Source organism: Aptenodytes forsteri, unplaced genomic scaffold (assembly GCF_000699145.1).
Source record: "Aptenodytes forsteri isolate BGI_AS27 unplaced genomic scaffold, ASM69914v1 Scaffold23, whole genome shotgun sequence".
In the NCBI taxonomy this organism is placed as follows: domain Eukaryota; kingdom Metazoa; phylum Chordata; class Aves; order Sphenisciformes; family Spheniscidae; genus Aptenodytes; species Aptenodytes forsteri.
The window spans coordinates 7,548,987-7,563,023 of NW_008796043.1; the positions used below are offsets into that span (position 1 = coordinate 7,548,987).

Here is a 14,037-nt window from a genome sequence, read left to right on the forward strand (position 1 = left end):
CAGCCACTTCCCTTGGACTTAACATTGTTTCTATTTCTTACCAGGACAGCAAAATCTCTCTGTGAGGTGAACAGATGCCTGCATTTTATAAAACTGGAATAATTGACTTGAAAATCTGCTGCTTCTTAACACTAATATGCTTATGATGTTTATTTCTACATTCAGCCTAAATCTCTAAATCTCTGTTTCAGCAGCAGGGGGAGGGAGAAATGATATGAAGCAAGGGAAGAAGGATGAAAGACTGAAAACAAGGAGATAAAGGAGGGCGTCGGGGAAAAAAACCCTCAACCTTTATAAAATTTACTATTACACTGCTGGAAAAGAAAAAGAAAAAAAACCCCAACCAAACCCAACTGATTCTGTCGCTGTGAACACGATCTCTCTACAGGCAGGTGTATTCTCATAATAATATTCCCAGCTATACCATCCAATTTAAATGTAACAGGCAGTACACACTAAAAAATGAGAAAAAACCCAATCTTGTACTTGGAAGATTAGCACGGGTGACACAGATGTGCAAAAAAATCATGCCTCCACCCACGATCTAAATCAGAACTGCTTCAAATAGGTCAAGCGTTGCTCATTTTAATTTAATCAAAATTACCACTTATACTCCAGTCAGCTTAAACCTAACATTAATTAAACATTTAATTTGTTGCTGGGATCTTAAATAATCTTTTAAACGTAGTATCTTCAAACATTCCGTCACACACCTTTTGTCATGAATTCAGTGACGATGTAGATTGGTTCCTCAGAAACAACGGCATATAGTGGAACAAGTTTGTCGTGTCGTAATTTCTTCATGATCTGAGCCTCCTGCAGGAAAGCTTCTGGCATCATTGTACCAGGTTTTAGTGTCTTGATCGCTACTTTTGTGGTTCCATTCCACGTTCCTAGAGAAATAAATTAGATGTTAGTCTCCCCTATAATACAGAAGAGATTTTCTGCTGAAACTGTGCTTTTTGCTTCTGTTTTGTTAGCTAACAGTATGATTATAAATTAGAACTATATTGACTATTATTTTTACTTTTATGTGACTGATTGTAATTGGTACTTTTTCTCTGCAATTCTTTATCAGATTATCTTTTCAGATCCCAATACTGATTTACTGAAAATACTATTAAAACATTCACACGAACAACTGAAAGGTGTCCACATTAAGCTCTTACCCATCCATACTTCACCAAAACATCCTTGGCCCAACTTTACTTCCAGCCTCAAGGATTCTCTAGGAATTTCCCAGGCATCCTTTGCTAGTCCCTGTGTTTGTGGTTTCACAGTGGGACACACAGTTGTTAGCTTATGACACAGCCCATCGGCATGTTCTGGAAAATGGAAAAAATAAGCTTTGTCGTTAAGCAGGGATAAGACTGTAACAAAAGTAACATCCTAATATTGATAAAAAGAACTAGTCCATTTACTGTTTGTCAAAATAAAAAAGAAATTTTATAATTGTGAATTTTAAAAATAAGCTACATACGCAGTTTTTCTTCCTCATGGTAGGCACAAGGTAGCGTTGGGACACTAGAACTTGGACTTACCTCTGTAGTGTTTCACCAACTTCTGTAGAGATTCAAATTGTGCTCTGGTTGTGATATAGTATCCACCATTGTCAAGTTTTCTGATTTTGTAGTGTTTCACATTATCACCTCTGACCTCATCCCAGTCACGTATGGAAAGGGAGTAAGCACCTAGGAAACAAGTCAAACTTGGTTCTTCACCAAAATTTAAAAACATATTTAACATATCTCCCCAACTGTCATTATACACATACATGTGTGCACATGCGTATGTAAAATGTGATAGGGCAGGGGGGAGAGAGAGAGGAGATACACATAAATATACATACCTTTAGTTGTTTCACTCTCTCTCACTAAGAAAATACCACGCTGGTTCCCAGGATTTAAAAGTAGCCTTTCTGCATCCTTCCTGCCCATCTTACCAAAATACCACCTAGAAAATGTTAAAGGAAACTTGTATAATTAAAAGCTTCCTATGCTTTGGTAATCATAGAAATACAAGATTTAGAAATCTCAAGCATTGTCTGGACTACTAATATCCCAAAGCAGTTACGGATCAACAAAAGTAATGACATCCATATAATCAAAAGATTAAGATGACCTATTTCTATATGACTCTCATTTCTATTGTTTGCAAAATACATGTAAAGAGGCCGCTATCTGCAAATACTATGTTTTTCTGATGGTTTAACAACGGACATCAACAGTACTCATCATCGAAACTAACACCTTCCTTTTGGTTAAGGAGTTCACAGGTCAAGCTGAATCAGATGACAACGAAATACTGTTAGTAGCACACTCAAAACACTGCAGCAGCCAAAACTACCTTCTCTAAGAAGTTCTGGCTACATGTTAAAACCCAGTATTTAATACAAAGTGGATGTGTACAAATATCATCAGATCACAGGTTCATTCAGGTTGGAAGGGGCCCTTGGGAGGTCTCTGGTCCAGCCTCCTGCTGCAAGCAGGGTCAGCTGTGAGATCAGACCTGGTTGTTCAGGGCGTTGTCCACTCCAGTCTTGAAAACCTTGAAGGATGGACCCTGCACAGCCAACCTGGGCAACCTGTGCCCCTGCCTGGCTGTCCTCAGGATAAAAAGGTTTCTTCTTATATCCAGCTGGAACCTCCTGTTTCAACTTCTGTTGCCTCCCGTCCTTCTGTACCTCAGTAGAGGGAGCACTTTTTTTTCTACTCATCATTTAGAAACAACCCTGTGGTAGGTATCATTCATCTCTGAGTAACACTCCATCTTTGTTGCATCATTCTGATACTGAAAGTACGCAGACGTTTTAAAACCCCTGCATTTTTTCTTTCCTTAAGTTCTTTCACAAAAGGAGTTTCTTCTTCTGTGTTCCCAAAGTGTGCTCATCCTGATGAACAGCCTGCACACAGCTCTGTCCTGAGCCAGTGATAATTTTAACGTCCATCTCCCAGTGAATCCCCAGACTTTAGAATAACACTTATTTCTAACTATATTTTATTTTGATTGTGTACCTCAGAAGTCACAAAATAATGCAAAGTGTAAATTTCAAACATTTTCATTTGGGACTGTCATAGCATCAAGGAAATCTGGCTTCATGAGTGTTGGGAGAAGAAAAGTAGTATTGGAAACTGCTGCAAAACAATGGTTTTGTGGGTGAAAAATTTTGTGGGGGAAAAATGTAGGTAAGAAGGGATCATTTTGTTGGCTTGTGAACAGAATGGCCTGTGTGATCACTTGGGAATCTGAAACTTATTCTTACTCTTTATTGTATTTACAGTTTGACTGTTTACGTAGATGTGCAAGGTTAGAATTGGGTATCAGAGTACATACGCTTGAGACAATTCGGATGTAACCTATAATCTTACCGAAGCAAACTTGAAGCCTAGTAATTACTTCACATGAAAATGCCTCCTCCCCAGACTACTAAGACAATTTGCAAACTATATTGTAAAGTGTTAGTTTATTTCATCACCTATAAAATAATTGTAGGGTTTACCGGTTTTTGATTTTTTTTTATGAGCTTTAAACATTTATATTATGACATCGTTCAAAAGCCACATGGATAATATGGATCCTGCCACAAGCAGTTTTTGACATAAATGCCTTTGGGCTTAGAAAAGAGCACTTAAAGAAAACCCTAGCAATCTGGGGCTGTGTATTGCTTTTGCACTTGTAACTCCAGCTGCAATCATAACACAAGATCTACAAACACTATCAAAGCCCAGGGCTAACAAATGAACTCTAAAGCAAATGAACTCTATTCCAAATGCTGTGGTGATATTTAATAAAATTAGCACTAGTTCTTTAAAATAGTCAGTTTAAAAAAGCTTCCTCACTCATCACCCCTCACTCTCACCTCTAGTCATCACATAAACCTATCACAAATCCCACCACCCCATTCTGCCTGTCTTTAGGAGCAACACTTTCTGTGCAGAAACACTGCACTCGTAGTTTGCAAAGGGCTATCATTTCCATTTTACCACCACTGCTGTTGTAATGACAATATGCTTTTATTGCATAGTTTAAAAAAAAACAAACAACTTTTTTTCAAAAAATCTCAAGTCAATAATTTTAGAAGCAGCTGAAACTCAAGGGCATAAAATAACAGCGCGTCTTTGATGCAATCACTTTTCAATAGCAAAGAGCCAGGTGAGAGCAGCAGCAACATGCTAAAGTCTCAGCTTGAGATTCAGGAAACATCTTGGAAATCGGGCACTTTTCCCAGAAGTGCAGTAGCAAACACAGAAGTGCCCAGATCATGCATCAGGGAATCGCTTATTGGCAGTACCACGCCTGCATATTGAAGCAAGAGCTGCAGAGCTTTGTATTTCTAGTACAACAAATACAATTAATCCTTTGGAACAAGTATCACCTGAAACTGTACCCCAGCTCACAGTTCCCACAATAACTTTATGTGATTCTGTAAGCGCGCTGGGATCTTTGTTTGTAAATAAAGATCTATTAATCTAGATTAATAGATTAGCAATAACTGTCCACACAAATGTTTTTTAGAATGTAAGATTAGGTGCTACCAAGGATATAGCTGATCTTGAATTAGCGTTTGGCAACATTAAGGATAAAAACCTAGAGTTGATGGTGTGTGAACTCTAACTAAAACACATCCATTTTTGCTTTATATGAAATACAATGCCTGTCCCTCAATTCTTACCTTCATTATTGCATCCTCCCATCCTTTTTCCTTTAGCCCTACATATAGCAAGCAGGCATAAAACATTTGCATGAGCGTCCACCTCGCACTTACTAATAATTATACCTTTGACATCATCCAAGTAGCACTGCTATCTTTTAATTAGTATTAATTAGTATTAATTAGCATATTAATTAGTATATTAATTAGTATCCTACTTTACCCTTAAATGTTACCTATACTGAATTAAGGGAATAGTTTCACCACAGGGCACAAAGTGTAGAGTGGCTAATAAGAACAGATTGACAGGATACAATGTCTTACTCTTCTGCTTGAATGGAGTCTGCAGGAGCTACATAATTGCTTGGGATGTAGCCCGTTTTTCCCGTAGCAATGGATCTTGCTTCCCACCAGTCTCCTTCCCTGCAATGAGACATCAGTTATCTCTTCCACGTATATACATCATTCCCTAGCACCTGTAACATCCTCACATATGAAAGGCAGGTTAAATTTAGGTAAGGTGTTATTTTAATTACGAAGGCATCTAAAATAGTTTGTGCTGCACCTAAATATATTTTTCTTTTCCTTGTAAACAACACGAGTGCCTCTTAGTGGAGTTTTGCATTTTAAAGATTTGGGCCTTGTTGTTTGGTTTTTTTTTTTCCTTTTTTTAAATGTAAAAGGAATTTATCAACGTGTGCAAAATGCAAACCTACAACAAAACGTTTTATGGCAGAGATGTGTAAATAAACTTCCCAGTTCTCTAGTCTTCATCTGCCTCTCCCAGATCATTCTGCCTGTATGCTGACAGCGAGCAACAAAGGAAGCAGGAAGTCAGCTAATAAAATTAGAGAACTGGACGAATGAAAAAACTGCTACATGTATGAATTAGAACTATTACCGCAGCCAAAAGCTGCGTGTAAAGAAATCTCCAAGGTGAGCAAATTACTTCCTTTTCACTAGGCTCCTAGAAAGCAGGCTGTAATACTGTAATGCTGCTGCAATTGAACTAGAACATCAAACTACGCATAAACTATCTGAGCATGGATTTACTGTGGAGGCCAGCTAGATGCACTTCCATGGCAAGATGTCCCTGCCGGCAGCGCACGCCTCCGGCACGTGCAGTGCTGCCGGCTGCGCCCACCTCCCCGTGAGATATGGAAACCTGTCAGAGAGAATCTGCAAGGTGCAGAGCCTGGGTGGGACAGTATGTGTTTCCACCTCCGCTGCCCCGAAGGGGGTAGCTGTGCCTCACCGGAGCAGGGTGTGGAAGGATGCCACCCAACCAACTGAGGAGGAGAGGCTTGGGGCTGCCCTGGTCACTGCAGTTCTGCATGTGCACCCAAACCCTGACCTCAGCCTGAAGGTTATTGTCTTACCAATACCAATATTTTAACCCCACGCTTGTTGAACATTACAGGCATTCAATAAAAAAATAAATTAAAAAAAAAAAAAAATCAGTCTACTTTTCACTGAAATAGGATACACAGATTTCAAGAAGGGTTGAGGATCTATTTATTCCCAACAACCACCAAGTGAAGTCTGTGCATGAGAACACTTACGTGTTATTTATTATCTGGAACCGTTCACCTTTCTTAAATGAAAGGTCATCTGTAGTTCTAGCTTCATAATCATATAAGGCCACAAATACAGTAACACCACCTTAGGAAAAAGAAAAAAAACCACATATGATATAGCAGTAACGTTGCAACACTTGATTTAAGGACTTGTCCCTGAAACAACTCATCAATTTTGATTTGGAAGCAACTGAACACTCTGGGTTGCATTTCATATTGGAAGCTGGATCAATAATCAGCTCATTTCTTAAGACAGAGGAAAGCCTATAAACAGACACCCTAAAAATATGCTTCCACACCACAAAAGGCAGCTAGATACATCACTGGAAGTACATTAATAATTAGAGCACTTATATACAGAAACCTGCACAACACATCAGCAGTAAAAAAAGTTAGCTTCTTTATTAGTTAGCTTCTTGTTAAGAAATGCAATTCTAGAAGATCCTACAACTCCACAACGGTGAACCATCAGCCACTGATTTTTACAGAAGTAGTTTCCTATTGAACTTAGCTATAACTAACTGATGTGTTCCCAACTTTCTGGGGTTACACATCAAGATCTACTCAAGGAATTGAACCAGAAATAAAAGTATTCTGTTGGGGACAAAGACATTTCTCTGCATTAGGACTAATGATTTTTTTAATTCCATCAAGTCTCCCCATCAGTGAGGCTAGACCCTTGCTAAGGATGATCCATCAGTGCGTTACTCTAGAGAACAAGGACCGAGATATGTCACAGGATGAGCAGCTGCACTCCACTGACCCTAAGGAATTTGCTTCCCCATCCCAATTCTGGTATAGGGCACGTTACCGAACATGTCTGTCCTGGTTTCGGCTGGGATAGAGATAATTTTCTTCCTAGTAGCTGGTACAGTGCTGTGTTTTGGATTTAGCATGAGAATAATGTGATAACACACCGATGTTTTAGTTGTTGCTAAGCGGTGTTTATACTAAGTCACGGACTTTTCAGTTTCCCATGCTCTGCCAGAGAGGAGGGGTACAAGAAGCTGGGAGGGGGCACAGCCAGGACAGCTGACCCAAACTGGCCAAAGGGATATTCCATACCATATGATGTCATGCTCAGTATATAAACTGGGGGGAGTTGGCCGGGGGTGGCGATCGCTGCTCAGGGACTGACTGGGCGTCGGTCGATGGGCGGTGAGCAGTTGCATCACCTCTTGGTTTTTGTCTGTTTTTTTTTCTTCCCTGGGTTTTGTCCTCCCTCTCCCTCCCCTTCCAATTTATTATTGTTATTATTGTTGTTGTTCTTGGTATTACTATTTTATTATTTCCAGTATTAAACTGTTCTTATCTCGACCCACAAGTTTTCTTACTTTTGCTCTGCCGATTCTCTCCCCCATCCCACCAGGCAGGGGAGGGTGAGTGAGCGGCTGTGTGGTGCTCAGTTGCCAACTGGGGTTAAACCACAACAATGTCCCACAAACAGGATACATGTGTGAGAGACGGATGGTAGGGAGGCTCCTATACTTATGGTAGGAAAACTTTTTCTATGCTTAAAAGAACTAACCTATAAAACTGGGCTAAAAGAGAAAGAGGGAAAGGAGAACAGGCTACATGAGATGTACAAGCTACGAGCAAAAATAAAGAACTATGTACCATAACGAGGAGAAAGTTAAAATAGAAAACTGCTGATGGGCAAGTCAGAAAGACTTTTCAAGCTCTAGAAATGCTATTTCACAGTCTAATGGACATTTAGGAAGCCTAATGATAGTCCAAGCAATAACTTATTTTTAAATGTATAATATTACATCTCTAACATGCACATATATATACCAGGATATACATAGAAGACCACCAACAGAAACACGTTGCATCTAATTTTAGATCTTACAATTAACATGACAGTGATCAGAAAGGAAGAATACATAATGCAATGGGTATTGTCTACATCTAATATTCTTTTGCAATGTACACTTTCTGACGTAAGAGCTCATAATCACTTAAATATTTTCATTTGATTTAGAGTTTTCCTGTGATTACAGTCTCTCAGCAGGCCTCAGCTGGAAATGAATTTACAGTTCCTCTAGCAAAAACAGAACAAAAAATCCCCACAGGAGATTAGAGTAATTGAGGCGTTTTTTTGAAGTGTGATTTATGAACTGAAAAATGAATTAGAATATTCCCTAGAAGTTAACAGTTCCTAATCTAAGTTAAAAATCAACACAGTTCTACCAGTATTTGCCTGCGTTACTACATTACTGCATTATTTTGATGACACAAACTGCTACATGGGGCAAGAAAATTGTGGGGATACATACCATATTCACACAAACAGAAACCAAATGTTATGGAAATAAACCATCCCCAGAGTGTTCTTCAGCAGATGAAGAAAATCAGTACTCTCAAGTCACAATATCATGAAAGTTTTTAACTGCACATAAAGAAACTGGGAGACTCCAAGAACTTTGAAACAAACTGTACAACATCTAGAAAGATACTAACATGGGAACAAGAGAGAGTAATTCTTCTAGACAGCGTAGCACTAGTCAAAGTAATGGATTCAAATGTAAACTGTGCAATAAGAGAATTATCAGTAATTATCAATATTTGTGTACTCTTAATTATTTTTAAAGAAAGAGTTGGAAAAGGTAACATATAATCCTTGGAAAGTTTTGATTTCAACACTTCAGCTACCACAAAACCTCTTTTTATTCTCACTCACAAGTGTTATTTATTTCATAGCAAAGAATAATAAAATACTTAAGGAGAACAGCATCAGCACCGAATGTTTTAAACACACAGATACCGCTCAAATGATTTTTGACGTCTCTTGCAGCTGTTTTCTTTGTGAATTACTGCAAGGTGATCTAGTTTAGCTGTTCAAACTATTTGTAGTCATAACATTTCCCTTAAAGGTTATCCTTTCATTAGGTCCGTATTCCCATCCTCTAATCTAGAACTGGTTTTGGAGAAAAGACTTTACTTTCTTGTTCAGCATGAGAATTACAGAGCACTAGTGCTTACACAGCTTCATGGAAGGCAAAAACAGTGGTCCATTTTTCTGTTTTGATTTTCAGTAATATTCTATGAATTCAAAGTATCTGATGACCGAGAACGTGTAATAGAGGAGCAGTGTGACTAACTCGGATTTCTTCTCCTTTTCTGCTCTAGAGGAATAAAAGACGGCTCAACTCTTTTCAGCCTCACTACAGGCCATGATGACAACCATATCATCCTCTTGTCAGACATCACTGATGGACTGGATAAGCACTACTGACACTTGTGTCCTGTTTGACAAGCCCATCTATTCTCCTCTCTTGTGAAACAAAGGGCCACAGAATGCAATCCAGCCCTCTTGCGAAACAAAGGGCCACAGAATGCAATCCAGCTTTATTCATCACAAATACAAAAAGCTTACAGCCAGATGAAGTTCGTCATCTTATTCATTCACAAAAACACCCAATTTTGATTGATCTGAAAATCGATACTGAATGTACCAACCCACTGCCAGTGCAATTTTTTTTATTTATTGATTTTTAAAGTGTGTTTGTTTGTGGATGGGCTGGCTTTACAAAACGAGGAGGAATAATTACATATGCAGTATCATTTTACCTGATCGCAAAACGATGGGAGCGTTCACCCAAAATCAGCCTGCCTGCTGATAACTGAATTCACACTGATGAGATATTAGACTATCTTTTCATGAGAAATCTCTCCTCTTGACTCTGGTCCAAGATATAACATGCTTAACTACCAGCAGGAACAGGGACAGGCAAGAGAACATTCCTTTTGGTCTCTGCAGCAAAGGATTTGTGGTACCTGACGGTGGGCTACACCCCTGATGTCTGGTAATACCCAGGAGTGCCTGCACACGCTGCTGGAGATTTCCATGTGAACAAAGAACCTGATCTAGTACGAAGAAATACAGAGGTTCTTGGAGGAGATGAAACACGATAAACTTTCCTCAGTGGAGCTAATGAATAAAAAGAAATGATGCCCTTATTTCATTTCTGCATATGTTCATCCAAAACAGGGATTCAGAGCTGACTCGAAAATTTTGAGACAGGACAGATGCTCATTTTAATTATTTGGTTTTTAATGAATTCCCAGAAAGGGAATACAAGGTGATCATTACCTGACAATTCATATTTGGTTTCCTGAATTGCTTAGTGTCAAGGTCACAGTGGCTTTTCATGAATCTCAAATTTCTTGTGTTTAAAAGATTTTAAATGCCACTGTAATGAAGCAAACATTTAAGCGCTGTAACTGTGCTAACATTAGAGGTTTGTGGGAAAACTAGAAATAGACCAATAAGGAATTATTTACCATGTTTTGTGAAGTGTCTGTGCAAAGCTTCTAGAATAAATTACTCTTTCCTCTCTCAAAAAAAGAATAAATTACAGCTTCTTCTCAAAAATATCCAGCAAACCTACTGAAATTAGCCATGTACATAAAATCAATATTTTTGTAATGAAGTTTTAAGATCTTGATATAAAAGTGGGTTTATAACATCAAATGTGCATGTTGCTTTCAAATGTGCATGTTGCTTTAAAATGCTGTATCTTCAGAGACTTTATATCTCAGCCAAGAAGGTCTCTGCACCTTGTAAATTATTTTTTTACATTTTCAAATTTGGTTTTAATATGACCACCAACAATGAGAATTCTACTCTTTCGTTTCACACATATTGTTCATATAGTAAAGTACACAGAATATACTGCATATCCTGTTTAGCTTTATAAATGAACAGATTCAATGTTGCATTAATAAGTAACTTACAGCTAATCAAATAAATCTGAAAATCAGTTTAAGATATCAATTTCCTGAATTTGAAGTGTTTTTCATTTTGCACCTCTCTCCAAAAGTTTAAAGCCATTATCCCACGTGCCTCTCTTCAACAGCTTAGAACTTCTAACACAATTTTATCAACTATTGTCATTACTGTCTTTAGTAGGTCTTAAATTTCTCTGTGCTGTGATCCTAAAAAACGCCCCCAAAACCAAAAGCCAAAACACCCAACCCCCAAGCCCCAGTCACTAGTGAATATGGGCTGAATTATCACCTGAGCAGTAAAGATACTGAAAATCAGAAATCCCTAAAAGGCAATTTATTTTAAATTTGCAATTTACTTCTGTGTGGCAAGGGGTCACGGTATTTTTTTCGAATATGACTGTCAAGCTTTAATAAATAATAATAATAGCACCGTTTTATGCAACACACCTGTTAAAGTACTAGGATATGGACTTGGCACAGCTGAAAATGAAGATGATGCTCCTCCAAAGGGTGTCATTCCTGAGGGCCCTCCAAAAGGAGTCATGGAATGACTATTAAAATTAACTGCTGATCCCTTTATTGACGGTGACTGTGTTGCTTGGCTGGAGTCTGATCCGTAATGGCTGACGTGGGAAATAACAGGTTCTGGAGTATTATCAGTTCTGTATTTCATGGCTGGACCTTTATCTTCTTTGCTTTTAATGCACCCCATGGTTGCTTCTGTGAGAATGAGAGGAAAAAAAAGAGTTCATCTCCATGTTGCATCTTTTGATAGTTAACACAGAAGATTCCCAAAAAGTTACCAAAAATGCTGATTTATTACTGTTTAAAAAAACCAAAACAACCCCCCAGCAATTTGCTACCACATGCAGACTATAAACTCCAATGAAAAAGTGCTCTGGAATAAAATCTAAGCCACTCCCAGACTAGAGAAGACCTAATTATTTTCCCTTACAACAACACATACTAACAGCACATTTGGATTATTCTTCATCCCAGTTCCTTGGTGGACTGTAAATGGTAAAAAAGAAAAAAGGGGGGGGGGGAAGAGGGAATCAGGCAACAGACAAGGAAAAGACACTGAAGACTTCTATAGCGAAGAGGAAATCAGGCAACAGGCAAGGAAAAGACACTGAAGACTTCTATAGCAGGGTGGAAGGGGAAATAGATGTGACAAATCCAGAGTCAGTTATACAAAGCAAATCCAAAGCAATTATACAAAGAAAATGAGCGGGGCATTCCTGCTTTCTTTTTTAAGCACCTGTGCAATAAGGTCCTGACCAGCTGGTGGTATTACAACTAATATCTTTAAAGATGTAGAGAACTTTTCATCCATCGCCAGCCCCCCAAATACAACTCTCAAACAAAGCTAGGATATTCACGGCCACAGGATAGGGTTAAGCTCTAGAGTCTAGCTAGAATTAGAAACAATTTAGAAGGGTAATTACAACATCCATAGTAGTTTAGAAACTGAACTGCACCTGGACAGGTGACAATTTATAGCCCTGACCGCCCAAGATTACCACCAATTCCCACTACAGGCAGACTGTGCCAGAGCCACAGGGACACCTATTACCTGCTGATGGAGGTAATGCGAGAGGAGACATGTCACCAACAGTTAAAATGACTGCATCTTAAGAAGTCACCACCTGCCATTTATCAGGTTGTGACAACTGATAGCAGGCATTTTCTGGCTTACCCCAGCTGGGAAACAAATCAGGAAGAAAAGAGGAGTCTCTATTAGATGCAGCACTAGTCTGGCATGAAAATTCCTGTATTCTTGGGCAGGGGGGAAGTTAAAAATCTACTTTAACTACAAAAGTAGAAACCTCCACAAAAATAGGAAATCAACTGCTCCACATTCTCTAATGAATCAGTTAAAAAAAAAAAATTAACAGTAGCAGCCTGAAAGCATTAAAAATACGTCTTTTGATAACTACCACAAGAATTTCATGGACTCTAACTACCAATTAGGGAAACACAATGTTTCCCATTGTGCGTCTAACTATTTTTTTTCCTTTTCAACTCTCTCTTACCTTGTTAACTATTACATGCAGAAATATGGAACAAAGTAAATCTTTCTAAACAAACACTGCCTTAATATAGTCACACTGAGAGAAACTAATTCCCTCTGTATAACTAACCATTACTATATTAAAGATACTGTAATTTCCTCAAGAACCATGAATCAGAGCTCCTGGAAAGAAGAAGGTCCATAGCCGGTGAAACACCATATGAAATTTACTGCTTATAAAAATAAAGAATATTCACCCTGTCAATTCAGCCCCTAATGCTGTAATGTAGGACAATTACTGGTGCAAAAACAAGCAGCAAAGCCAAATAACTGCATTTTTACAAATCTCGTCTGAGAGTTTTACACTGAATAATGAATCATCACAAAAGCACACCTTACCCCTTTTTTTTTTTTTTTTTTTTTTTTTTTTTTCTTATTGCCAACTTATTAATTGTGGACGAACGTTAATAGAGCAAGACTCAAATACATGCATGAAGAATCTAATGTGTCTAAATACCTTACAAAAGATGCCTTACAATCTACAGTAGAAAAGCCAGTTATTAATTAATGATACAAATCAATCAAACACCCAATCACATCCTTTTAATTTCTCTACCACTACAAATAGACACTGTAATGTGAACCACTTTTTTTTGGCCATGTGGCTGCCTATTGTGAATTCTTGCCTTACTCTGAGGCCTATTTCTTTGATTCTCTTTAAAAAACTGCAATCAAAGTTTTCTGCTAGCACTGAATAGAAGTCCAATCACCTTTGCAAAACTGTCTTTGCTAATAGCACTGATTCCCTGCCTTCGGTTGAAAGTTAAGCATCTGTCCTGGTTTCGGCAGGGATAGAGTTAATTTCCTTCCTAGTAGCTGGTACAGGGCTGTGCTTTGGATTTAGTATGAGAACAATGTTGATAACACACCGATGTTTTAGTTGTTGCTAGGTAATGCTTACACTGGCCAAGGACTTTTCACCTTCCCATGCTCTACCGACTGAGAAGGCTGGAGGTGCACAAGAAGCTGGGAGGGGGCACAGCCAGGACAGCTGACCCAAG

The 14,037-nt window shown here is 38.5% G+C and overlaps 1 protein-coding gene across 1 annotated transcript in view; it reads right to left on the bottom strand.

Annotated features, from left to right (window-relative positions):
* Positions 1-11,679, bottom strand: part of YES1 (YES proto-oncogene 1, Src family tyrosine kinase) — a 16,523-nt gene extending 4,844 nt beyond the window's left edge. The window contains exons 1-7 of the mRNA XM_009285650.2: positions 11,410-11,679; positions 6,214-6,313; positions 4,976-5,074; positions 1,850-1,953; positions 1,542-1,691; positions 1,170-1,325; positions 714-893 (exon numbers count right to left, since the gene is read on the bottom strand). Of these exons, the coding sequence (XP_009283925.1) occupies positions 714-893; positions 1,170-1,325; positions 1,542-1,691; positions 1,850-1,953; positions 4,976-5,074; positions 6,214-6,313; positions 11,410-11,674 (1,054 nt within the window). The 5' untranslated portion in view covers positions 11,675-11,679. The remainder of the gene's footprint in view (positions 1-713; positions 894-1,169; positions 1,326-1,541; positions 1,692-1,849; positions 1,954-4,975; positions 5,075-6,213; positions 6,314-11,409) is intronic.
* Positions 11,680-14,037: the final 2,358 nt, after the last annotated feature.